General features: G+C 44.8%; 1 protein-coding gene across 1 annotated transcript in view; it reads left to right on the top strand.

The window, feature by feature from the left end:
• Positions 1 to 26,104, top strand: part of LOC138255404 (dedicator of cytokinesis protein 2-like) — a 1,984,107-nt gene that overhangs the window by 370,082 nt on the left and 1,587,921 nt on the right. Inside the window, exon 13 of the mRNA XM_069205837.1 lies at positions 1,090 to 1,215. Within this exon, the coding sequence (XP_069061938.1) occupies positions 1,090 to 1,215 (126 nt within the window). The remainder of the gene's footprint in view (positions 1 to 1,089; positions 1,216 to 26,104) is intronic.

Below are 26,104 nucleotides of genomic sequence, written 5' to 3'. Positions count from 1 at the left end.
CGCTGCTTGGTAGACCTGTCTGACCAGCTAGGCTCCCATAACCTGAGCATTCTCATGCGCTGCTTGGTAGGCCTGTCTGACCAGCTGGACTCCACGGACCTACGTGTTCTCATGCATTGCTTGCTACGCCTCTCTGATCAGCTGGATTCCTAGAACCTGCTTGTTGTCACGCGCTGCTTGGTAGTCCTCTCTGACCAGCTGGACTCCATGAACCTGATTGTTTTCATTCCCTGCTTGGTAGGCCTCTCTGACCAGCTGCACTACATGATTCTGTGCACCTTCATAGCGCTTGGTGGCCTCTCTGAGCCGCTACACCCCATGAACCTGTATTACCGGTTTACAGGACACAGACTGGGACAGTTTGTCATTTTACACATAATGCACAATAGTGAATAATGGACCAGCTGAATGAAGCTAACGATCCCTCTTTCACTCTGCAGGCGGCAAGCAGCCTAGCTTTTAAAGGGGGCAATACCTCCTCCATCCCCCACAGGCTGGTACAGTGAGAGACTGTATCTGCCTGCAGAGTGAGCCTCAGCGGGGTTACTGTGTACCCAATTACACCCTTCTGCTATCAGAAGGTGCCTTGATTGTGTGCCACCTCTCTGCAGTGCAGTCAGTGACCCCTGACAGCCTTTTTGCCTTTGCTCACATGCCTGAAAAACTGCACAGGCACAAAGGAAAAGCATTCCCTCATTTGCATGTATCCTCTCATCCATGCACATAAGGAAACACCCAACAAAGTTCATGCTGACTGTATTCCGCAAGGGGGCACACAAGTGTCGACAGCCCCGTCTGTAATACCAAAGTTCCCCATGGATACAGAAATTGGGCACGTTTGCTCGTTATGTCCCCAAGGCTCTTTTTATAATGCAGACCCTGATGATCTAGAACCTGGGATTTGATGGCCAGACCTGAACAATGGCCCCTGGCTGCAGGAATTTAGATCACAGATAAATGGGGACCACAGAGAGTATATGTGCAGGTATGCAACTTATGGGTATGAAGCATTGAGATGGACATGGAGAAGACCTCAAAGAGATGTTTCTCTCCCTAGCTTACCGGCTGTGTTCATGTGGTCTTTTTCAGGTTTCTGGGTGTCCTTGAAGATGCTATCGGGGGACCTGTCGCAGGTGCGGAAGGATCACCCCCACCTCGTGGACAGGAGCACGGTCGTCGCCAGGAAGCTAGGGTTCCCGGAGATCATTATGCCAGGTGGGTGACCTCAGGTGCTACTCTATCTGTATGGTACATCCGTAAGATACTTACCAGAGAAGTAAAACAGAGCATGAAAGGTACCTATGCAGCGTTCCAACATGTGCCGTCACTTCTCACCATCTGTGTATGGTGAGTAGTCAGCACCCTCACGTTGCCTGCTTTCAGGCAGCGATGTGTTGGTGGTCTATGTATTGTCACAGGTTAATCTTAATTAGGGCTCTGGGTTTTATGTTTTTTTCTTTTTTTTTTTACATTTCCGTCTGTATTCTTCCATATTTATTCGTTGCTAATTTTATCTGTACTTATCCATATTTATTTTGAGTTTTGTGAAAGTGTGTAGCTGAAACTTGTATAGTTTCTAAGTCATACCTAGGTTTCAATTTTGTGAACAACCACAGACATTAAATCAATACACTTATTTGAAAATATACACATTTCATTATCAAACATGTGCATATGTACAGCTGCTTAAACCTCATTACTTAATTTTCTTTCTTTTTTTAACTAGTTAGCTGTCAATCCACACAAGTATTGACTTGGCACCCATTACTGGCTGCATTGAGAAACACTGAAAAACACAACCTAATTTCCGTTGTTATCCATCTTTAAAAATAAATACAGACAGGAACATAATTGTTTTTCCCTGTATTTATCTGTAAAAATCAGTAAAAATGGAAAACAAGGATCCATTATCTTAATAGCAGCCGCATATGGTACCTGACAATGGAACGGGGCTCAAAACCAAAGTTCAGGAAGGAGTGTGATAGTCTACAAACGGTTTGGAAAGACAATGATGGATGGAGGCCGGTAACTACCGGAGAGAGCTTATCGGTGATGGATAGGGCACTCCTTGAAAAGATGATGGGTTCAAGCAACTATGGAACGTATCCTGTAAGTAAATCCTCTACTGCAAAACTCTAATGGAGAGAAGCGGTAATAACAAATGCAATTGATTTTTGGGTGTCAAGAACAGTTAATAAATGACACTGAAACCATAGGTTTGTTGGCACTCCCATTTCAAAAAAGGGACATGAGAATCAAAAAAGGTTTCAGGTAAGTATTAGGATTAGGGTTAGTGATACATCTATAGCTAATGAATTGTCAAGGTAAGTATTATGATCAATGATAGGGGTTTAGTTAGAATTGATGAAGGGTTAAGGAGGTATTTGGAAAGTATTTGGTTAAGGTTAGGGGTACAGATTGAGTTGATGAGGTTTTAGGATAGGTATCAGTGTTGGTGATAGAATTGTAGTTAGAGGGGATGAAGGGTCAGGGTAAATATTAAGCTTATTGAAAATGCTGTAATTGGCATAAATTAAGGGATAAGGTGAGTATTAAGATTAGGGATCGGGCTATAGTTAGAGTTGATGATGGGTTAAGGTGAGTATTAAGATTAGGGATATGGCTGTGTTTAGAGTTGATAAAGGGGTAAGGTAAGTATTAAGATTAGGGATAGGGCAGTAGTTAGAGTTGAAGAAGGATTAAAGTAAGTATTAAGATTACAGGCAGGGCTGTGTTTAGAGTTGATGAAGGGTTAAAATAAGTATTGGGATTAGGGATAGAGCTGTAGTTAGAGTTGATGAAGGGTTAAGGTAAGTATTAGGATTAGGAATAGGGCTGTAGTTAGAGTTGATGAAGGGTTAAGGTGAGTATTAAGATTAGGGATAGGGTTGTAGTTAGAGTTGATGAAGGGTTAAGGTAAGTATTGGGATTAGGGATGGGGCTGTAGTTAGAGTTGATGAAGGGTTAAGGTAAGTATTGGGATTAGGAATAGGGCTGTAGTTAGAGTTGATGAAGGGTTAAGGTAAGTATTAAGATTACGGATAGGGCGGTGTTTAGAGTTGCTGAAGGGTTAAGGTAAATATTGAGATTAGGGAAAGGGCTGTAGTTAGAGTTGATGAAGGGTTAAGGTAAGTATTAGGATTAGGAATAGGGCTGTAGTTAGAGTTGATGAAGGGTCAAGGTTAGTATTAAGATTAAGGATAGGGTTGTAGTTAGAGTTGAGGAAGGGTTAAGGTAAGTATAAGGATTAGGGTTAGGGTTGTAGTTAAAGTTGATGAAGGGTTAAGGTAAGTATTAGGATTAGGAATAGGGCTGTAGTTAGAGTTGATGAAGGGTTAAGGTATGCATTGGGATTAGGAATAGGGCTGTAGTTAGTGTTGATGAAGGGTTAAAGTGAGTATTAAGATTAAGGATAGGGTTGTAGTTAGACTTGATGAAGGGTTAAGGGGAGTATTGGTATTAGGGATGGGCTGTAGTTAGAGTTGATGAAGGGTTAAGGTGAGTATTAAGGTTAGGGATAGGGTTGTAGTTAGAGTTGATGAATGGTTAAGGTAAGTATAAGGATTAGGAATAGGGCTGTAGTTAGAGTTGATAAAGGGTTAAGGTATGTATTAGGATTAGGAATAGGGCTGTAGTTAGAGTTGATGAAGGGTTAAGGTGAGTATTAAGATTAGGGGTAGGGTTGTAGTTAGAGTTGATGAAGGGTTAAGGTAAGTATAAGGATTAGGAATAAGGCTGTAGTTAGAGTTGATGAAGGGTTAAGGTATGTATTAGGATTAGGAATAGGGCTTTAGTTAGAGTTGATGAAGGGTTAAGGTGAGTATTAAGATTAGGGATAGGGTTGTAGTTAGAGTTGATGAAGGGTTAAGGTAAGTATAAGGATTAGGGATAGGGCTGTAGTTAGAGTTGATGAAGGGTTAAGGTAAGTATTAGGAGTAGGAATAGGGCTGTAGTTAGAGTTGATGAATGGTTAAGGTAAGTATTGGGATTAGGGATGGGGCTGTAGTTAGAGTTGATGAAGTGTTAAGGTAAGTATTAAGATTACGGATAGGGCTGTAGTTAGAGTTGATGAGGGGTAAAGGTAAGTTTAAGGATTAGGGATAGGGCAGTAGTTAGAGTTGATGAAGGGTTAAGGTGAGTATTGGGATTAGGGACGGGGCTTTAGTTAGAGTTGATGAATGGTTAAGGTAAGTATTATGATTAGGGTATGGGGTGCAGTTAGAGCTGACCTTGGAGTATGAATTATTAGGAGTTAGGATAGGGTTTTAGTTAGAGTTGGTAAGGTGAGTATTAAGATTAGGGATAGGATGTAGTTGGACTTGATGTTGTGTTATGTAAACCTATCAGGATTATAGTAAGGGGTAGAGTTAGCATTAGTATTAATATTAGGGATAGGGGTTTAGTTAGAGCTGATGATGGTTTAGGGTAAGTAGTAGGAGACTGGCTAAGGATATAGTTAGCACCGATGAAGGGTTAAGGTAAATATTAAGATTAGGGTAAGGGGTGCAGTTATAGCTGATCTAGGAGTATGAATTATTAGGAGTTAGGATAGGATTTTAGTTAGAATTGATGAAGGGTTATGGTAAGTATTAGGATTAGATCAAGGGGTATATTAGTTGATGACGGGTGAGGATAAGGATTATAGAAAAGCAGCCTAAGCATGATGGGATCCAAAGTTTGCCGTGCATTAAGCCATTGCAGCAGAAAAGCTTTGCAAAAGGTAAATTTGCAGAGAAATGTTCCATATATTTTCCATCTTGGCTGGATACAGTTGGTCAACATTATCTCACTACGCAGTGAAAGTTACTTTTTTTTATTTAGAGAAATACTTTGCACAGCAAGACAAATCCAGACATTTGGCGCTTTATTGAGCATTTGACGGATAGGATACTCCATCACAAATGTCACAGATGTCCCGTCTGCTGTATTACAAGTCCCTTATACCCTGTGGAACTTGTAATATGGTGGAGAGAAATCCAAACCTTTGCAAAGGGCACAAATCGGAAACTTCATAAAGCTTTAAAGTCAAAAAAAGAAAAACCTAATGAGTGCCGGGTCCTTGTAACAGGACATGAAATAATACGTAAAACTTTGCTTCTCCGGTTTCTTCAAAAAGGGTTTACCATGATGCAGTGTCTTTGCTGAGGGCCTCTGCAATTATGCAATTGTGCAGCTGCGGCGATTTTCGCTTAATTAAATATGTGCCGTCTTTGCCGCATAATTCATAATTTGCTGCATAATCTGCCAATTTCACCAAAAAAAATGTGGGCCTCATTTACAACGAAATAACGCAGTGTGGTTCCGCAAGCCAGATTGTTTCACAGCACCATTAAGAAAGTGCAGGGATGCATAGAATTTACCGGAATACGTTGTATTTACTGGAATACAATGCATCCCTGTACTTTTCTCTGCGCTGGTGAACAATTGGCTGCTTAGGGCCAACGCAGGCACCTTTGTGTCATGGTTCAAGGGTGCCTGTGTTGCAGGGATTATTGTTTATGTGCAGGAAGGGGCACCTCCCTGCACATAAACAATCATTAATAGCGTTTTCTTCTTTCTATGTGTGCTGCAGAATGCAGCACACATGAAAAAGCAGAAACGAGGAGAAGTAAAGGTATTTCTCCTTGTTACTGCACTTCTATGCCAACCCTGGGGTGATGTAGGAATCTGACGCATTCCCAGTTTCACGATGCCTTGTACGTCTGGATGTGCGTCAGAATCCATGGGTGTTGCTTGGGAACACCCACAGCAACACCCGTGGAACGCCTCTTTCAGGCAGAGTTATGCTTGAAAGGGGGCTATATTTACAAGGCCATGAAAATGCCATGCCCAATGGCTTTATATTTTTGCTGCCACACGCTGCCACCAGAGCGTCACAACAGTGATGCACTGGTGACGTTATTGTGCAGCAGGGGGCGTTGTAAATATGCCCCTTTGTTTCTAGCATAAAGGGTTCGAAAGTAACTAAAAATGCAGCGTTGTGTGTTGCTGTGCTGCAAAACGCCCTTCGTAAAGCTGGACTGGTCTCCTTTTTTTGTTGCTTATTGCTGTATTTGGGTATTAAAATGGTACTAGTGAAGGGCAACCAATGCCCAGAGAGTGTTACCAAATTTAAAAAAAACAATGACATAATTAAGAAATACTATTACAAGTTATGCTGCGTTATGCCTCATAATTCCCCTTTGCTTGCCGTGTAATTTAATCAACTGTGCCACATTATTTGCCTTTCCTTGCCGCATAATTTACTCAACCCTGCCGCATAATTTGTCCTTCCCCTGCAGCAGCATTGCAGCGGCCCTATCTTTCTCTATAAACACATAGATCCGAGAGGCGTACCTCCTACAACAGAAGGGTGCATGGTGAGGAAAATGCCCCCCAAATAATAAACAGGTATAAACCGCCGCCAGACACTGTGCCTACGCGCCGGCTTCCCGCCTCAGCCCATCATCTCACAGTGCGGTCACGGTTTATGGGAGATGTTTTATACCCCAGGCACCTGCGTGGGATTTATTTAAAGCACTCACGGCTGGCAGACATCACTCTTTGCGGAGGTCGGCGCCTGGGGATGTCTGACAGCAGAGGTTGCTGCAGAGGGAGGCGTCGTTCCAGCTGCAGTCACAAACAAGCACTGGCAAAATCAAGAGGTCCCCACCTTGGCAAGACAGCAACATTTTTTGTTCTTTTTTTCCAAGCATATGCCTTAGATGTGAAAAATGTAATAATAAAAGAAGAAAAATGCTGCTGTCTAAAGCTAATGTGGATACATTTGCAAACAAATTAAGTAAAATATACCAGAACAACCTCTCGCCTGCTCAAGACAGACTGAATGGCAAAGGCCTGGTTGGGGAACAGGGAGTCACCAGGTAAGAAAGAAAGTAGGGTCTTGATGTCTAAAAACACAAAGGGGCATATTTACAAGCCCTTAGCGCCACCTTGCGCCGCTCGAACCCCATTTAATTACGCTAGCGTGGTATTAATGAGGACTTTCTCAGACGCCGTGTTTATCAAATTATTGCAATGCTTGCATTGCGCCACTTTGTAAACCCCTGAGCCACATTATGGCTGCACCAGGCATCATGTGTGCAACTGAGGCGTTCCGATGAAGGGAGGCCCCAAAAAATGGTGCACTGAAATTTCACGGCACCATTTTTTCCGTCATTTTTAACGCGTGCTCAGAGCAGGTATTAAAATGACGCACTCATTGAAATCAATGGGGCTCCCTGTGCTTTGCTGCACTAGCGTAAAATATTTTGACACTAGTGCATCAAAGCGCCACAATAGCAACAAAAATGTTGATGCTAGTTCCCTAACTACCGCCATGGTGTGCCGTATTGTAAATACAGTGCAACCATGGTGTCGTTAGGTAGGGCTAGGCAGATGCAAGAAAAGTGGTACATCAGGACTGATGTGGCACTTTCTTGTAAATATGCCCCTAGGGGGCATATTTATACTTGTTTTGGGCTGAATTTGCATCATTTTGTTTACGCAAATTTTATGCAAAACGAACTCCATATTTATACTTTGGCACTAGACCCGTTAAAGTTATGGAGTTAAAGTCATTTTTTGGACGCAGAAACCTACCTTGCGTCAATGAGATGCAAGGTAGGCGTTCCTGTGCAAAAAATGACTTTCTGGCCTTAGCGCCATATTTGTCCCCCGTGCATGATTCATGTGTGGGGGGAGGGGTCAAATAATGGTGCAAAGCAAGCTTTGCACCATTATTTAACGCCTGGGTCAGGGCAGGCGTTAGGGGACCTGTGGGCCTATTTCCATGGTGGGACACCATGGAATAAGCCCACCGGTGCCGTCCCCAGGGACACCCCCACCCACACCAGAGGGACAGCGGAGGATGGGGGACCCCATCCCAGGTAAGTATAGGTAAGTACAAGTAAGTTGAAGAAGGGGTACATTAAGTTTTAAGATTAGGGATAGAGTTGTAGTTAGAGTTGATGAGGTTTGAAGAAAGTATTAAGATTAGGGATAGAGCTGTAGTTAGAGTTGAAGAAGGGTTAAGGTAAGTATTGGGATTTGGGATAGGGCAGTAGTTTGAGTTGATGAAGCATTAACAGTTTGCGCTACAAGGTCCATGTGCAGTGTGTGCCCTAGTCTGTCCTGGAGCTCACCACCGCCAGCATCAGGGCAGTCCTTTGTGGCACAAATGTTAATGCCCTCAAGAACAGAGGCCACTGAAATGAAGTGCTAACGCCCCTAAGAACAGAGACCACAGAAATGAAGTGCTAACGCCCCTAAGAACAGAGGCCACTGAAATGAAGTGTTAATACCCATTAGTAGAGATGCCAGTGAAATGAAGGATTCATGCCCCTGAGGACAGAGGCCACAGAGAGGAAAGTGTTAATGCCCCCGAGGACAAATTCTACTGAAATAAAACTGTTAATATCCCCTAAGACAGAGGCCACTGAAATGACACTTTAATGCCTCTAATGAGAGAGGCCACAGAAATCAAGGCATTAATGTACCCAGGGATAGAGGCTTCTGAAACAAAAGTGTTAATGCCCCCAAGAACAAAAGCCAGTGAAGTGAAATATTATTGTGGCCAAGGAGAGGGACCACTGAAATGGAAACATGAATGCTCTCAAGGAGAAAAGCCAGTCAAACAGAGGAACACAACATCTGTTGATAAACATTACTTCAACTCGTATTAAGTAAAACCATGTTAATCAGAAAAAATAATGGCTTTGCCTGAAGGTTTGGAAAGCATAAACAAATATCTGTATAAAAGAAGACACGTACGCTTCGATGAGTGCCAACAGGCCCATCCAGTCTGCTCACATGCAGACAACCCTGTGTGCCCTCGAGGCCCATGGTGACAATATTAGAACACAACAATTGTCCCACCTGACTCACTTATCCCAGCGCCTCTCATATAATGTAATCGAATCATTCATCCTTCATCAAATAATACAAAAAGTTAGCACAAACACTTTTCTCTTTCTTTCTACAAATAATTGATGTTCTACGTGAGAAAGCGGTGTCACCTATACCGCGTGATGGTAGTGCGGACAATGCAGTGCCCAAATGGTGAACATGTGTACAACAACATACACACAGGATACTGTACAAATCTCAAGGTTGTAAGATGATTTGAAACAATTATGATCAGAGATAGCTGTCTGTATTCAATATCTCCTTGTGAAATCCAATGCTAAACAACCAAGGTAGGGAAAAGCGACGTTTTCGACCCGTGCCACCCTGTCTGGTCTCACCAGAACCTTTGTCATCTCACCAACTCACCACTCCTCTGTATAAGCATGGGGGCACTCACAGTGGCCACCACATGAACGTTCAAAACTATCAAAGATGGGTTGCGTGATACCCTGTGCTGGTCGCCATAATACGTCCGCAAGTCCCACTCGCTGGTCTGAACCAGTCAATTCATCAAAATCCAAGGGTCTACTCTGTCTATAATACATGGGCTTCTGCAATCCTTGTACACAAGCACATCTTTAATTTCCTTGTAATCGGCGCCTAGTGATGCACTCAAGTCGCCGAAAGATGTCAGAACTCGACTGTAATCAGTTATTACAGTCGAGTTCTGACGTCACAATGCCTGCTGTGAGAGCCAGCAGCGAGGTGGAAGGCAGGTCAGGTCTCGCAGTAGCTGTTTAAGGCTACAAAAATGAAAAGTTGCTTTTCTTTATTGTGCTTTATTTGTCTAGCTTACAGTGACTGGCAGCGGGAACATGATTACTTTTTCATTACTTAGATAATTATAGAAAAGTTTGAATCTTTCTGCATGTTTCTGCACAATCTGAGTTACTTTAAAAAAAAAACTGTTTCTAATATATTTTTGTAAAAAATACCTAACGGATTTTTGATGTGTTTAATTTTGCACTAGAGATTCTATTTGTATTCTTTATTTTTGCAAACATGCTCTGTGTTTCTGAAAGAGCCAGGCAGCAATGTTTTAGGTGGTTTGTGGTGAAGATGATGGTGTGACCATGTAGTCTATGGGATAAAGTACCCCCTGCCGTACATGATAAGGATAGTGCAAGTCACTTCGGAGCGGAGAGACCTGACCCTTTGGCCTCTTTCCTCTATACGGTTATGGAACTCCACTGTGACTTGCAGTATCCTTATAATGTATGGCAGAGAGTACTTTATCCCCTATATACTACCGCCACCATTGAATATATAGTCATCATTTGAGCACTGCGCCGTCCGCACTAGCGTCACACTGTATATATTGCACTGCCTTCCTACAAGGAAAATAAATTATTTGTAGAAATAAAGAGAAAAGTGCCCTGTACTCATTTTTCATTTTATTTGATAAGAGACGAACGATTCAATTACATTGTGCCCGGAGCATAACACAAGCATCGACCTCAGAGACTGCAACCATTGCTTTTCCTGACGCAGAATAGGCTAATCAATCGTTTAGGATCTATCCAGGAGACTATAAATCGTCTATAAACTAGGATACCTCAGGATCGTTGCCTCTACAGAATTGTACCTTTTGAGCCTTGAGAAAGCCCCGGACGTACAGGCACTGTAAGGGCTGAAACACGTGCTGGCCATTCAAACCTAGCATGAATGAAATGCAGGCCGTTCTGCAAATACTATGGAGTCAATGAAAGGATATATCAGTGTGTTTCAAAAACACTTTGGAGACTTAGAAACGATAATTAACAGGAAAACCTTACACTCAGTACAGTACAAACAGAGTAGCGGCTGGTGTCAGGGAAAGATAGTGGGGCAGCGCAGGGGGGGGGCAATAATAAAACAAAAAACAAAGAACTTAGCTGCCGCTCATAGTTCACAACTCGCCACTCTTCTGCTGTGTGTGCACAGGCTGAGGCTCCCAGACTCGGCTAGGTCCAATCCAGGCGCTGCTCTCATGCAGGTAATACCCATGAGAGCAGCGTCGAGATTGGGCAGAGCGGGCTGGGTTTGCGCTCCATCGGGGGACTGGAGCCTGTGCCTGCTGTTGTTCTCCACTCAGCAATGCAGTTGGGTTGGAGAGAGGTCAGTGCGCATGTCAGTTTGGCCGTCATAAGACGGCCAGTCAAACCGACATGCGCACTGACAGCAGTGCCCCCCACTCCTCCATCAATTTTCCCATGGCCCACCCCCAAGACTCGGCTCCTAATGAAAAATAAAATAATAATAAAGCTTCTATCATCATTTTATTTTTCATTTGTCTCTGCTGGCAGGGGCATGATGCTCTTCTGCCATAACGGAGGAGACAAAGCTGTACAAACCTTTGTATGAGGAGGCGTTGGCCCAACCCCTGAGGAGTGTGCTATGAGTTTTCCAAAAAGGTAATACTATATCTAATTACCTAAAGACACAGGGGTAAGGAGGGAGAAGGCAGGGCGTGCAAATCCTTGCATTATTATCAGCTTCCCATAGACAGCAGAGATTGGAAAGTCTGCCGGGCCCTTACAGTAGTGCTCCATTGACTTTACAGAAACATCAGAATTATACAGTTAATATGTTACAGTCAGGCCTCAGACAGCCAGAGAAACATTGCTGCAAAAAAGCTTTATCAATGTGGTATGGTATTAGAATATCAAGTTTTTAATATCATCCTTCCTAAAATATTGCAGCAAAAATGTCATTGGCCGCAATATCTAGCAGCTATGTATATATGTGTATAGACTATCGTAATTCACGTTAACATATATATATGCACACACATACATACATACACGTATATTCTACACACATATATTCAAGGGGACGAGATGTGGAGTTAAGAATAATTAATCTACATCTACCAGTGTATAACTACAGCTCTGATATTTTGGTTGTCACTATATTTCTTTCAATATTTGGGCACCCCAGTGTTTCTGTACCTAATATTCTGGCATATATCTGTAAATATACATTACTAATTGCCTCCACGTTTGTTAAGAAATAACAGCAATAACAGAAAGTGTCCACTAATAGCAAAGAACCAAAATAAGCAATAAACCTCATGATCTCAGCATGAATTATCAGATAAAATACACGTTTTAAATACATTCTAGAGCCACAAACCATTTTAGATGAATGAGGTAAATTTCCTAAACAAAAATGTGCATTTTAATAAAATGCAATTTTCATCTCAAAATACAAGCTTTTTATTTGAAATAAATCTATTTTTGATCACCAAACATCAGCTTGTTTTCATCAAGAACTCCCTTCTCCTATAACTGCGTAGTCCTCCTTGCCTATCAGTCATCATTACATCAAACTGAGTTAATTCCAAAGATGAGAAGGAATTTTACAATTGGCACCTTAGGCCGGGGCCACTGTTATGCAAGGATGGCCACCATTTTGTGCAGAGTTCCTACGGTACATCAAGAATGACCACACTAGCCTAGGGCTGCCTGGGCCAGCTGCATTTCAGACCAGTGGTCCACAAACTGCATGGGATGGACACAGATAGACCAAAGGATCTGTAATACTGAGGACAGAACTGTGTATGTTATTATGGAACAGCATTCCTGTATCCATCAGGACCGCTCCAACACTGCTACAATTTAGGAAACAATCGAAAATGCACCTTCTTAAAGAACACTACATCACAAAGCATTAACAGTCCACATCAGCACCTTGAGACCCTCACGGGTGAGCAGTGCGCTTTGCAAATTCCTGATTGATTGATTGATTGATTGACAAACCAGCCACCTCTCCTATTGCTCATTCTATGCATCCTTGCCTTTCACACGTAATATCGCTTCACTACCATTTTGATTAGGTGTGCACTTTTCAAATATATGTTTTCGCTCAAATATTGATATTCCAGTTTTGCTCACATCTGTAAAACTATACAGCAGACAGTGGGCCTGAGTTATATTTCAGCAGACAGTTTACTCTGTCACAACGTAATGGATATCCCGTCCACTGAAATATATATTCAATTATATCCTATGGGATTTAGATTTTGGTGGTTGGGCTATCTGTTGTGACAAAAGATAAATCAGGCCCTGTGTCTTCTAAGGGTCTTCAGTAACAGTATGTAACTAGCGTGGTCTTAAACGTTTGCATGCCCACCCCACACACATTTCTACATCACATGTAAATGGTACTGTTGTCCAGGGTGGCTGGCTTTCCTTACATTCAGAGTTATGCAAGCTTTGCACCTGGGGGATCATTAAGCAGAAAAATTTCCAAAAATAATGTTGTATTTTATTTGTCAGCAACATAAATCCAAACGGAAGGCTCTCAGGGTGGGAATTAAAGAGCCGGATTTAGAGTTAGGCAGATGGGGTTACTGTAGGAGGCTGGCCTGGCTTGTAGTGGGTACCAAGGGGTACTTACACTCTGTACCAGGTCCAGTTATCCCTTATTAGTGTAGAAGAGGTGTTTCTAGCAGCTTAGGCTGATAGAAGGTAGCTATAGCAGAGCAGCTTAGGCTGAACTAGGAGACATGTAAAGCTCCTACTATACCACTGGTGTCATATGCACAATATCATAAGAAAACACAATACACAGATATACTAAAAATAAAGGTACTTTATTTTTATGACAATATGCCAAAGGTATCTCAGTGAGTACCCTCAGTATGAGCATAAGATATATACACAAGATATATGTACACAAACCAAAATTATGCAGGTAATAGCAAAAGGAAGTAATGCAAGCAATGTGAAGTTACAGTAGATTGCATTAGGAGCACATAGGTATAGGGGCAACACAAACCATATACGCCAAAAGTAGAATTAGAACCACAAATGGACCCTAAACCTATGTGAGCCTGTAGAGGGTCGCTGGGACTGTAAGAAAACAGTGAGGGTTAGAAAAATGGCCCACCCCAAAACCCTGAAAGGTAGGTGTAAAGTGCACCTACTACCCCTAGAGAGCACAGAAGTCGTGATAGGGGGATTCTGCAGGAAAAACAAACACCAGCAATGCAACAACAGTGGATTTCTGGACCTAAGTACCTGTAAGAGAAGGGGACCAAGTCCAATAGTAGCGACAGTGTCGAGAATGGGCAGGAGCCCAGGAAATGCCAGCTGAGGGTGCAAGGAAGCTGCCACCTGTTGGAAGAAGCTTGGAGTTCTGCAAGAAAGAAGAGGACTACGAACTTCCCCTTTAGAGGATGGATGTCCCACGTTGCGATGAAGCTTGCAGAGGTGGTCCCACGCAGAAAGACCACAAACAAGCCTTGCTAGCTGCAAGGGTTGCGGTTAGGGTTTTTGGATGCTGCCGTGGCCCAGGAGGGACCAGGATGTCGCCACTTGGATGAGAAGATAGAGGGGGCACCCAGCAATATAGAGAGTCCTCAAAGAAGCAGGCAGCACCCGCAGACATACCTGAACAGGCACTTGGAAGAAAAGTGAACCAGAGTCCACCCGAGGACAACTCAGAAGGTTGTGCACTGCAGGTTAGAGTGTCGGGGACCCAGGCTTGGCTGTGCACGAAGGAAATCCTGGAAGAGTGCACAGGAGCCGGAGCAGCTGCAAATCACGCGGTATCCAGCAATGCAGTCTAGCATGGGGAGGCAAGGACTTACCTCCACCAAACTTGGACTGAAGAGTCACTGGCCTGTGGGAGTCACTTGGACGGAGTTGCTGAGTTCCAGGGACCACGCTTGTTGTGCTTAGAGGGGACCCAGAGGACCAGTGATGCAGTCTTTTGTTGCCTGCGTTTGCAGGGGGAAGATTCCGTCGACCCACAGGAGATTTCTTCAGAGCTCCTGGTGCAGAGAGGAGGCAGGCTACCCCCAGAGCATGCACCACCGGGAAACAGTCGAGAAAGCTGGCAGGATGAAGCGATACAAGGTTGCTAGTAGTCGTCTTGCTACTTTGTTGCAGTTTTGCAGGCGTCCTGAGCAGTCAGCGGTCGATCCTTTGGCAGAAGGTGAAGAGGGAGATGCAGAGGAACTCTGGTGAGCTCTTGCATTCGTTATCTGAAGAATTCCCCAAAGCAGAGACCCTAAATAGCCAGAAAGGGAGGTTTGGCTACCTAGGAAGGAGGATTGGCTACCAAGAAAGGTAAGAGCCTATCAGAAGGAGCCTCTGACGTCACCTGCTGGCACTGGCCACTCAGAGCAGTCCAGTGTGCCACAGACACCTCTGTTTCCAAGATGGAAGAGGTCTGGGACACACTGGAGGAGCTCTGGGCACCGCCCCTGGGAGGTGCAGGTCAGGGGAGTGGTCACTCCCCTCTCCTTTGTCCAGTTTCACACCAGAACAGGGCTGGGGGAACCCTAAAACGGTGTATACTGGCTTATGCAGAGATGGGCACCATCTGTGCCCATCAAAGCATTTCCAGAGGCTGGGGGAGGCTACTCCTCCCCAGCCTTCACACCTATTTCCAAAGGGAGAGGGTGTTACACCCTCTCTCAGAGGAAATCCTTTGTTCTGCTTTCCTGGGCCAGGGCTGCCTGGACCCCAGGAGGGCAGAAACCTGTCTGAGGGGTTGGCAGCAGCAGCAGCTGCAGTGGAGACCCCGGAAAGGCAGTTTGGCAGTACCCGGGTTCTGTGCTAGAGACCCCGGGGGATCATGGAATTGTCACCCCAATGCCAGAATGGCATTGGGGTGACAATTCCATGATCTTAGACATGTTACATGGCCATGTTCGGAGTTACCATTGTGCCGCTGTACATAGGTAGTGACCTATGTACGGTGCACGCGTGTAATGGTGTCCCCGCACTCACAAAGTCCGGGGAATTGGCCCTGAACGATGTGGGGGCACCTTGGCTAGTGCCAGGGTGCCCACACACTAAGTAACTTTGCACCCAACCTTCACCAAGTGAAGGTTAGACATATAGGTGACTTATAAGTTACTTAAGTGCAGTGGTAAATGGCTGTGAAATAACGTGGACGTTATTTCACTCAGGATGCAGTGGCAGGCCTGTGTAAGAATTGTCAGAGCTCCCTATGGGTGGCAAAAGAAATGCTGCAGCCCATAGGGATCTCCTGGAACCCCAATACCCTGGGTACCTCAGTACCATATACTAGGAAATTATAAGGGTGTTCCAGTATGCCAATGTAAATTGGTGAAATTGGTCACTAGCCTGTTAGTGACATTTTTGGAAAGAAATGAGAGAGCATAACCACTGAGGTTCTGGATAGCAGAGCCTCAGTGAGACAGTTAGTCATTACACAGGTAACACATACAGGGCACACTTATGAGCACTGGGGCCCTGGCTGGCAGGGTCCCAGTGACACATACAACTAAAACAACATATATACAGTGAAATATGGGGGTAACATGCCAGGCAAGATGGTACTTTCCTACAGTTACTCCGTCAGAAACATGACAGATATCCCATTCACCCTATTAGGATCCCATTATAGCCTATAGAGATCGTAAGACGGTGGACAGCATATCCGGCACATTTGTGATAGAGTAACCCGTCTGCCATTCCCTAAGTCAGGTCCCAAGTGCCAGTGGGTGGAAGTCACTGGCAGGGCGTGGTGCAGGAGCGACACAGTACTATCAGGTGAGCTTCCACCTCAGAAGATGTCGCTAGAGGTTGGTGTGATGATGGGAAACCAGCATAAAACAAAAACTAACCAATCAATTAAAAACATTCAGCTCACAAAATATAGTCCTGCTGGATAATATCCCTTCTTACACACAGTTTATCTGTTAATATAGTAAAACTCATTAAATGGGTAGTCTTTAAGAAACAGAGAAGTTCCCTTGTCCCCAAGGCCTTAGTGATTTGGGTCCTCACGCGCACCAGCGTGGTTGTGAAGGCGATGCCCACCTGCTGAAGGCAGTTCACCTCAGGGCGATGCCAGGATCATTGGGTTCTCTATCCTTGGCTCTAGATAGGCCTTTGGGCATAGGTCCATCAACCAGGCTGCAACCATGGCGGGCTTTAGCGCTGGTGGTGCCTAGTGTGAAAATCTTTTTAGGCACGACCCCCACCATGACCCTTGCTTCAGATTCCCTCACTATCACCCGGCAGAAGTGCCCCTCATCTCTCCATAGCCCCTCTCTCACATACATTTCATTTTTTTAAAGCACTGGAAAAGGCTGGCTTTACTAATCCCCTCAGCTATCCACATAAAATACAGATCTGTTGTTTGCAGCTGGCATATTAACCCTCTGTGCTACTTTATGGCGAGTCACAACAGCCACTGGACAAAACTCTGATCTCTTCCTATCTAGTAGGAACATTAATCGCAAGAGTTATTGTGACATTTTTATTGCTGCCTGCGAGCTGGACGCACAAGGAACTCTGCCGCTGGTGCTTTTATATATTAAGTTATTGCTAAATACAGTGTTCCCCCACCCCCACGATCAGTATCCCCCTCCACATCTGCGCCCAGTGAAGCCTCATCACCTTAAAGCCTGCCCTTTGCTGCAACTGTCACAACACACTCTCTGTTACTTAGGGTTTTCCAATATTAAGAATAACATTGCATCAGGTTTTAAACCTATGAAAATAACCCCACTTCATGATTCTCCTTGGCACATTGAACCTCTTTGCAGTGTAGTGTGGCTTTGAGCCCCATGATATCTGCACCCAGCTTGGGTGGGGACAGGCAGGTGCTAGCAAGACAAGTGTGGCAAGGTGTATTAGGAGGTCCCCAAAGTCTGGACTGGGAGATTTTCCACTCCCTCTGGTTTAGAGGCATCTCAGTCCCAGCTGGGTTAGTCATATCCACTGGGGAAGTATCCCTGGTGAAGAACACAGACCCCTTCCAGGGTCTCTATAAGCTCAATGTATGGAAAGATCTTCAGAGGTGTCTCGCTCTGGTTTGGAAGGATTGTTCTATGGCTTTGAGGCACCACCAGTCCTTCTATGTAGATGTTCCCAGTCCCCCCAGCACTGCAACATGTCTGTCATATCCTGGAATCCTGGCTTGGGAACCCTCTTAGCAAGCCTATGCTGTGCGGAATTAATTAAAGTTTAAAATAATTGGTAGTGATATTCCTTAGGCTGCAAAAAAGACAATGTGAGTTTTCTGTTTACTCCAGTCGTGGTATGGTTTGTTCAAATCCCTTGACGGTACTAGGACTATGGGGCTGATTTAGCACTCAGTGAACTAGATATCCATCACCGTTGTGATGGAGTGACCAGTCCGCCGATATCGAAACCAGGCCTATAGTCTTTTTCTAATATGAAATAACCTACATTAGCTAAGGCCCCCGGTAGTAGTGAGGCAACAGCTGACCTCTTGGCAGTGCCCTTTCAGCAATGGGCTGCCCAGTGCTTGGTTTGTAAGAGAAGGAGTGTCAGTGTCCGAAGCCCTGCTCAGAAGCTCACAACTGCCTCGAGCAGGAGGAATTCGGCACATCGTGCTGCTCACACTGATTCTTAGCTCCGGGAGTTTGTTCCGTGCTGTAAAATCACCATGAATGGCACCACGCAGCATGCCAGGGGGCGCTGCTTCTTTCTGCCACTCGAGTAGAATTTCTACTCAAGCGGCAACTTTCTCTGCGCAAATTGTCATGCCCTGCCACCACCGCCCCATGAGGCGTTTTAGCCCTTGAAAATCATGCTAGGGGATGCAACTTCTCACTCCCCTAATTAACGTTGGTGAGCCATGCATGAGAAAAAACTCCACCATGCGGCGTTTGGCAGAGATGTGCCAGAACTCTGCGATACTCACTTAGCGCGGAGTGGCAAAACTCTGCGAACCCTGCCGGCAGGGCGGAATGTTCCACCTACCCCCAGTATTTTTCCCTCTCTTGCGCTCGTATTTGCCTGATGTGAAAAAATAGGTGCTATTCCCCAACAAGTGCTGGAGGCCACCACTGGCAAACACTGGCTCAAATTAAGCACTGTAGGCTTCCGCCTTGGGATGTTTACTTAGGTGTCATCATCAGGACCAGTCTTCAGCGCTACTAGGCTGCCGGGCATGTGTTGGTTTACATCTGAAGTCCTCCTTTGCTTAGTTGCTGCTTCCCGGTGACCTCACACGAAAGGGGAGGGAATGACTTTAAAGCGCTCCAATTCGTGCCTCTTTAGACAATGAAATTTACCATATGAGTATAATAAGCCTTTGGGAGTATTAAGAATAAACATGAGCCAGAATTAGGTGTTGGAAAAGATCTCTAATTCTTGTTTGTGAATCTGGTTGACTTTAATTTAGAACTAACCTCATCGCTATACATTAAAGGGCAGATTTAAGAAAAGTGGCACCCAGCGCAGTGACACTTTCCTTGCGCCCCTTAGACCCTCCCCTTCCGGCACCATGTAAGCGCTGTATTTAAAATATGGTGCACCATGGCGCAGAGTAGGGGGCAATAGCATCAACATTTTCAACAGTATTGATGTACTGTTCAGGGTTAGCGACAAAATTTTGGCGCTAACCCTGAACAGTGCATAGAGGTCCATTGTAACCAATGGTGTGCCCCCTTTAAACGCCTGCTCTGAGCAGGCGTTAAACTGGCGAAACAAAATGGTGCAAATAAATCTTTTAGATTTCCTTGCTTCATTTTTTCCGCCACCCTAACGGGGGAATGCCCTCCTTGCATACATTATGCCTGGCGCAGGGGTTACAAAGTGCCGCAATGCATGCATTGCAGCACTTTATAAATCTGGTACGGCAATCTTGGCCTTGTTGGGCCACGTTAGCGTTAAAAAATGTATCTAATGTGGCGCAAGGCGGCACTAGACCCTCTCAAATCTGGGCCTAAATGTTATTTTGCTACTGTTATCGTATTCAGTTTCAAATTGTGTCACAATGACAATCTCAAATCAGCTGCAAAGGTGAACCTCCAGCATTATAGGGATCCTTTCTCCTGGGAAAAGACCATGAAAGGCTACTTGAATGTAGGTGTCCCAGGATGCTGGAAGCACTGCCCTGTTATTGTGATTCTAGCAGCATTTCACAATTCACAATGTTCTACTGCATCTTTCTGCATCCTTATGAGACACAGGGCCGGGTGTACATAGACCTCAGTTTGTGATTTCCTAATAGTGAATTTTTGCAATTCGCTATTAGGGAATCGCAAACAGCTATGTACAACCGTGTGTTTTACACTGTCTGTGTTTCCCAGTGGGTCGCAATTGGCCTACCGCTTTAAGGGCCACGTGTACAGAGCCTTTTTAGAGTCGCGGGCCCGTTTGCGACTGAAAAGATTCTTTTGGGATGTACAAAACTCAAATTATGATTCAATACCTTGTTACCGAATTGTAATTTGGGTTTTGCGATTCGGTATTAGGAAGGAGCGTGTTGAAGGTGTCCCTTTGTAATACCGAATTGGAAAGCTATGTATTAATGTTTTGCGACTGAAATGCTGTCCCAAAACATTTGCAGTTTACCACCAATTTCAAATTGGTGGGGACCCATTCCCAAATAGGAAGGTGTCCCCAGGGGACAATCATTTTTATGCGCAGGCTGTGGTCACACAAATCTTTTATTTATTTATTTGTTTATTTTTTTAAGCACATCCCATTTTCCTTTAAGGAAAATGTCCTGCATTTCAAAAAAACAAAAGATTTCTTTATTTAAAAGCAGTCACAGACATTGTGGTCTGCTGAGCCCAGCAGGCCACCATCCCTGTGATTCCCAATGGGTCGCAAATCCGAGACCTACCTCATGAGGTAGGTCTATTTGCCACCCAGTGAGAATCGTAAATAAAATGTGAGAGCGTTTCCTACGTTTCCTAATTGCGATTTGCAGGGAATTGCAATTATGAAAGCGCTATTTCAAACTTTTGTATGTGTGGCTCTAATATTCATGAGGTAGGCCGCAATTTGTGACCCATTGGGAAAGGCTAAATATCACAGGGATGGTGGCCGGCTGGGGACAGCAGACCACCATGTCTGTGACTGTTTTTTCAATAAAGCATTTTTTTTTAATGCAGCCCATTTTCCTTAAAGGAAAACGGGATGCGTTTCAAAAAATGTCTGCGCCCACATTCACAAAGAGGAAGGCGTCCCTCGGGGTGTGTAAAATGCACATTTATAACATGCCTGTTACAAGGGAGCTGCCAGATCCTGCATGTAAAACAAACCATCCCTCACCAGTGCAATGTTTCTTCTTTAAACAGGCTCGACTGGGCGCCCCTTAGAGACAAGGGAAGCCGGCAAGCAATTCTGTCTAAGTGCAATCTTTTAATCAAGTGCCTGACTTGCAGGCGAAGGTGAGCACCTTCATCAAACTGAGGGCTGTAAGCGGTTTACAGGGAAGGCACAAACAGGGCCATTCTATTCTACTCTATGTATTCGTCTTTCAAGGGATAGTGAAATGCCATTAATTAACTCCCCCCAGTAAGTGCACAGACTTGTGTCTTTAGTAAGAGGGCTGAACAGGTTTCAGCAGATGCTGATGGAGCCTGGGAAAGGCTGGAATCATCCATCCCTTGGGTTTGCCTTGGCAAGGTCATTTGAAAGTCATGGCCGCCTTGTGCCCATCATGGGGTCTCTCCCCCAGTGGGATTGTCAACGGATGAGCAGAGATGGGAAACACCTCACCTGGGTTCAGAGGGAGGAGTGGGGTTACATTTTAGGGGCATCATGACAACTCCCATGACATTTTGCTGCGCTCTCTATGTCCTAAAATTAAAAAGTATTTTTCCTCGAGAATAATGTAAGATCTCAAAGGGTGAGGGCATGTGGGTGGAGCAGTAAAGCCGAGCATTCACCTGCATTGTTCCAGAGATGCTGATGGACTAAGGCTGTGTCCACCAGGCATGGACCGCCTCCTCATCCCACTCGTGGTACCCAGGGGATGCTTCATAGCCTGGCTTGCAGCGCTGTCCCACAGGGCAGGACCAACCCTTGGAAGGCCAGAACAGCTAGCAGCAGGTGTACCCCCCCAAGAGGACAGAAAAGCTGCCTCTAAGCACTCTTGAAACCCCGAGGGGTTCCCTGCCTTGGTGTGGGCAGGAGGCCTACATAAGCGCTGTTTAATGTTCCCTGGTCCTGCGGCGAGGCCTGCTCGTGGGAACTTGGAGACCTGATGGGACATTGCTAGATCCTTGGACCTGATCCTTTGTTCACCAAGAGCGCCAGCTTCGTCGAAACACGGCAGCTGCAGAGCTACCAACCCCGGTCTGACATACCACCCTATGGATTTAAGGTCTCGAATGATGTTCGTGCAGCCAATCAGCGTATCGTGTTATGACAGGTCATTATCGTTCAAACTCACTGGCCTGCAGCAACAATCTGGAACCCCTGATGCCTTCCAGTGAACATTCTGGAAACACTAATGCGCTCAAGTGAGCCTTCTGCAAACTCTTTTAACCTCCAGTGAACATTCTGAAAACACTGATGCCCTCCAATGGACATGCTGGAAAATAGTGGTGCCCCCCCCAGTGAACCTTCTGGAAACGCTGGTGATCTCCAGTGAACATTCTGGAAAAACTGATCGCCTCCAGTGGACATTGGTGCCCTGTGGTGAACATTCTGAAAACACTGGAGTGCTCTGGTGAACATTCTGGAAACACTGATGCCCTCCAGTGAATATTATGGAAACACTGATGACCTCAAATGAATATTCTGAAAGCATTGGTGCCCTCCAGTGAACATTCTGGAAACAGTGGTCACCTCCAGTGAACATTCTGGAGAAACTGATGCCCTCTGGTGAACATTCTGGAAACACTGATGGCCTCCAGTGAATATTCCGATAACATTGATGCCCTCTAGTGTACATTCTGAAAACACTGATGCACTCCAGTGAACATTCTGGAAACACTAGTGCCATCCGTTGACTATTCTAGAAACAGTTGTGCCCTCCAGTGAACATGCTAGAAACACTGATGCCCTCCAGTGAACATTCAGAAAACAGTGGTGGCTACCAGTGTATACTCTGGAAATACAAATGCCCTCCATGGAACATTCTAAAAACATCGGTGCATTCCATTGAACATTCTGGAAAGAGTGGTGGCCTCTAGTGAACATTCTGGAAACACTAATGTCATATAGTGAAGATTCTAGAAACAATGGTGCCCTCGAGTGAACATTCTGGAAACGCTGATGCCCTCCAGTGAATATTATGGAAACACTGATGACCTCCATTGAACATTCTGAAAACACTGATGCCCTACAGTGAACATTCTAGAAACACTGATGCCCTCCGATGAACAATGCGGAAACACTGGTGCCCTCTAGTGAATATTCTTGGTTTGCTGAGGTTCTCTATCTGGCATATTTGCTAAATATATATTTTTTGTTGCCGAACGTGTTCACACTGCCATTTCAGACTGATAAATATATGTGTAGGGACTGATGAGAAAGGCAATTGTTTCGTTGTTGCTTTACCCATTTATGTGCCTTATTTAACCCATTTGATAATTATAATTTTAAAAGAGATACTTCTAGAACTTCCATTTATTTTGTTAGAAAAAGCAAAAGTTAAAAGTTAGGAAAAAAATAAGCAGCGAAAACCGTAAAAATGTGAAAATAATTCAAACAGTAAGCGCTCAGCTGCAGGATAATAGGAAGGGTCCAGATTAGCAAATGTCTGCCAAAATTTGAAAGGTGATAATCTGCCCAGGCAGAAACTGGCGAAAGATGTGAATTCCCTGAAGTTTCAAAAATGTGTTTATCCACATGTCATTTTGCGTAATTCCACGGTTTTGCTGCTCGGGCGAATTTGTATAGGCTTTTTGGCGTTTCGTGGTGGTTTGTTTACCACTGCGAAAGTCTGAAATATTCTTCGAGGTTTGCGCTTTGTCACACGGCTTTGGGAGCATTGTTTCCCCTGTTTGAGGCCCCCAGAAGCCGATCAGGGGTTGTATTGGCTTGTTTAGGGTTATTGTGAGTTTATCATCCTCTGTAGTAATTTAGCTTCACATAGGGCTTTCACTAAGGCGTTAGAGCTCTTTATATAGGAAGTAATACATTGAATGAGAGTAAAACAATTACACGAGAAATAATAATAAAACCAATGATAACGTTTAAAAAAGAGAAATGAGCCGACCATTGCAAAGACAAGGAGAACAAAACTCAGCAGCAAAGAGTGGAGAACATTGAACATTGATGCAAAAGGTGGAAGATAAACTTCGCAGCTCATTGGTCCGCGCAGCTCATTGGTCCACGAGTCTCCCACCTGTCTCAGGAAGAGTTTGGGGTGAAGGGTGGTGTAGGAGGTTGGCCTGGCTTGTGGTGGGTACCAATGGCACTTACACCTTGTGCCAGGTCCAGTTATCCATAGGTACTGCCTGTAGTGTGCCATGTCCAAGACTGAGTCAAGCAGGGGCGGAGCCTGAGCTATGCAAAGAAGTACAAAGGATTTATAGGCACAGCCTATAGTGTGCCATGTCCAAGACTGCGTCAACCGAGGGCAGAGCTTGAGCTCATCAAAGAAATACATAGGACTCATAGGCACTGCCTATAGTGTGCCATGTCCAAGGCTGCATGAAGTAGAGATGTCGTCGGAGCTCTTCAAAGAAATACATAGGATTCATAGGCACTGCCTGTAGTGTGCCATGTCCAAGACTGCGACAAGCAGGGGCGTAGCCTGAGCTATTCAAAAAAGTACATAGGATCCATAGGCACTGCCTGTAGTGTGCTATGTCCAAGACTGTGTCGAGCAGGGGCGGAACCTAAGCTATTCAAAGAAATACATAGGATTCATAGGCACTGCTTGTATTGTGCCACGTCCCAGACTCCGTCAAGCAGGGTTGGACCCTGAGCTCTTCAAAGAATTACATAGGATTCATAGGCACTGCCTGCAGTGTGCCATGTTCAAGACTGTGTCGAGCAGGGGCGGAACCTAAGCTATTCAAAGAAATACATAGGATTCATAGGCACTGCTTGTATTGTGCCACGTCCAAGACTCCGTCAAGCAGGGCGTAGCCTGAGCTATTCAAAGAAGTACATAGGACTCATAGGCACTGCCTGTAGTGCGCCATGTCTAAGACTGCCTCAAGCAGGGGCAGAGCCTGAGCTCTTCAATGAAGTACTTATGTTTCATAGGCACTGCCTGTAGTCTGTCCATGTTCAAGACTACCTCAAGCAGGGGCTGAGCCTGAGTATTCAAATAAATATATAGAATTCATAGGCCCTGCCTGTACTGTGCCATGTCCAAGACTGTGTCAAGTAGTTGCAGAGCCTGAGCTACTCAAAGAAATACATAGGATTCATAGTGTAGGAGGCTGGTTTGGCTTATAGTGGGTACCTGATGGTACTTACACCTTGTGCCAGGTCCAGTTATCCCTTATTAGTAGAAGAGGTGTTTCTAGCAGCTTAGGCTGATAGAGGTAGCTATAGCAGAGCAGCTTAGGCTGAACTAGGAGGCATGCAAAGCTCCTACTATACCACTTATATCATATGGCACTATATCATGAGAAAACACAATACTCAGAGTTATTAAAAATAAAGTTACTTTATCTTAGTGACAATGTGCCAAAAATATCTCAGTTGATATACTCTCTTAGGAGGTAAGTAACATACACAAATATACACAAATAACCAAATCAGGTAAGTAAAACAGTCAGAAAGTAGTGCAAACACTGTAAAACACAATACGATGCAATAGGCCTAGGGACAACACAAACCATATACTAAGAAGGTGAAATGCGAACCACAAATGCACCCCTAGGGAAGTGTAGTGTGTAGAGGGTCGCTGGGAGTGTGAGAAAACACTAAGGGTGTAAAGGAGACCTGTGAGAAAGTAGCCTCTTTCTAGCCTTGTTACCCCCACTTTTGGCCTGTTTGTGAGTGTATGTCAGGGTGTTTTTACTGTCTCACTGGGATCCTGCTAGCCAGGGCCCAGTGCTCATAGTGAAAACCCTATGTTGTCAGTATGTTTGTTATGTGTCACTGGGACCCTGCTAGCCAGGACCCCAGTGCTCATAGGTTTGTGGCCTATATGTATGTGTTCCCTGTGTGATGACTAACTGTCCTACTGAGGCTCTGCTAACCAGAACCTCAGTGGTTATGCTCTCTCTGCTTTCCAAAGCACACTGTAGAGAGGAGGCAGACTACCCCCAGAGCATGCACCACCTGGAAACAGTTGAGAAAGCCGGCAGGAGGAAGCAATACAAGGTTGTTAGTAGTTGTCTTGCTACTGTGTTGCGGTTTTGCAGGTGTCCTGAGCAGTCAGCGGTCGATCCTTTGGCAGAAGGTGAAGAGAGAGATGCAGGGGAACTCTGATGAGCTCTTGCATTCGTTATCTGGTGAGATCACCAAAGCAGAGACCCTAAAAAGCCAGAAAAGGAGGTTTGGCTACCAAGTTAGGAGGATTGGCTACCAAGAGAGGTAAGAGCCTATCAGAAGGAGCCTCTGACGTCACCTGC

The sequence above is a fragment of the Pleurodeles waltl genome, chromosome 1_1 (genome assembly GCF_031143425.1).
Source record: "Pleurodeles waltl isolate 20211129_DDA chromosome 1_1, aPleWal1.hap1.20221129, whole genome shotgun sequence".
NCBI lineage: Eukaryota > Metazoa > Chordata > Amphibia > Caudata > Salamandridae > Pleurodeles > Pleurodeles waltl.
This window is presented reverse-complemented; position numbering and strand designations above follow the sequence as displayed.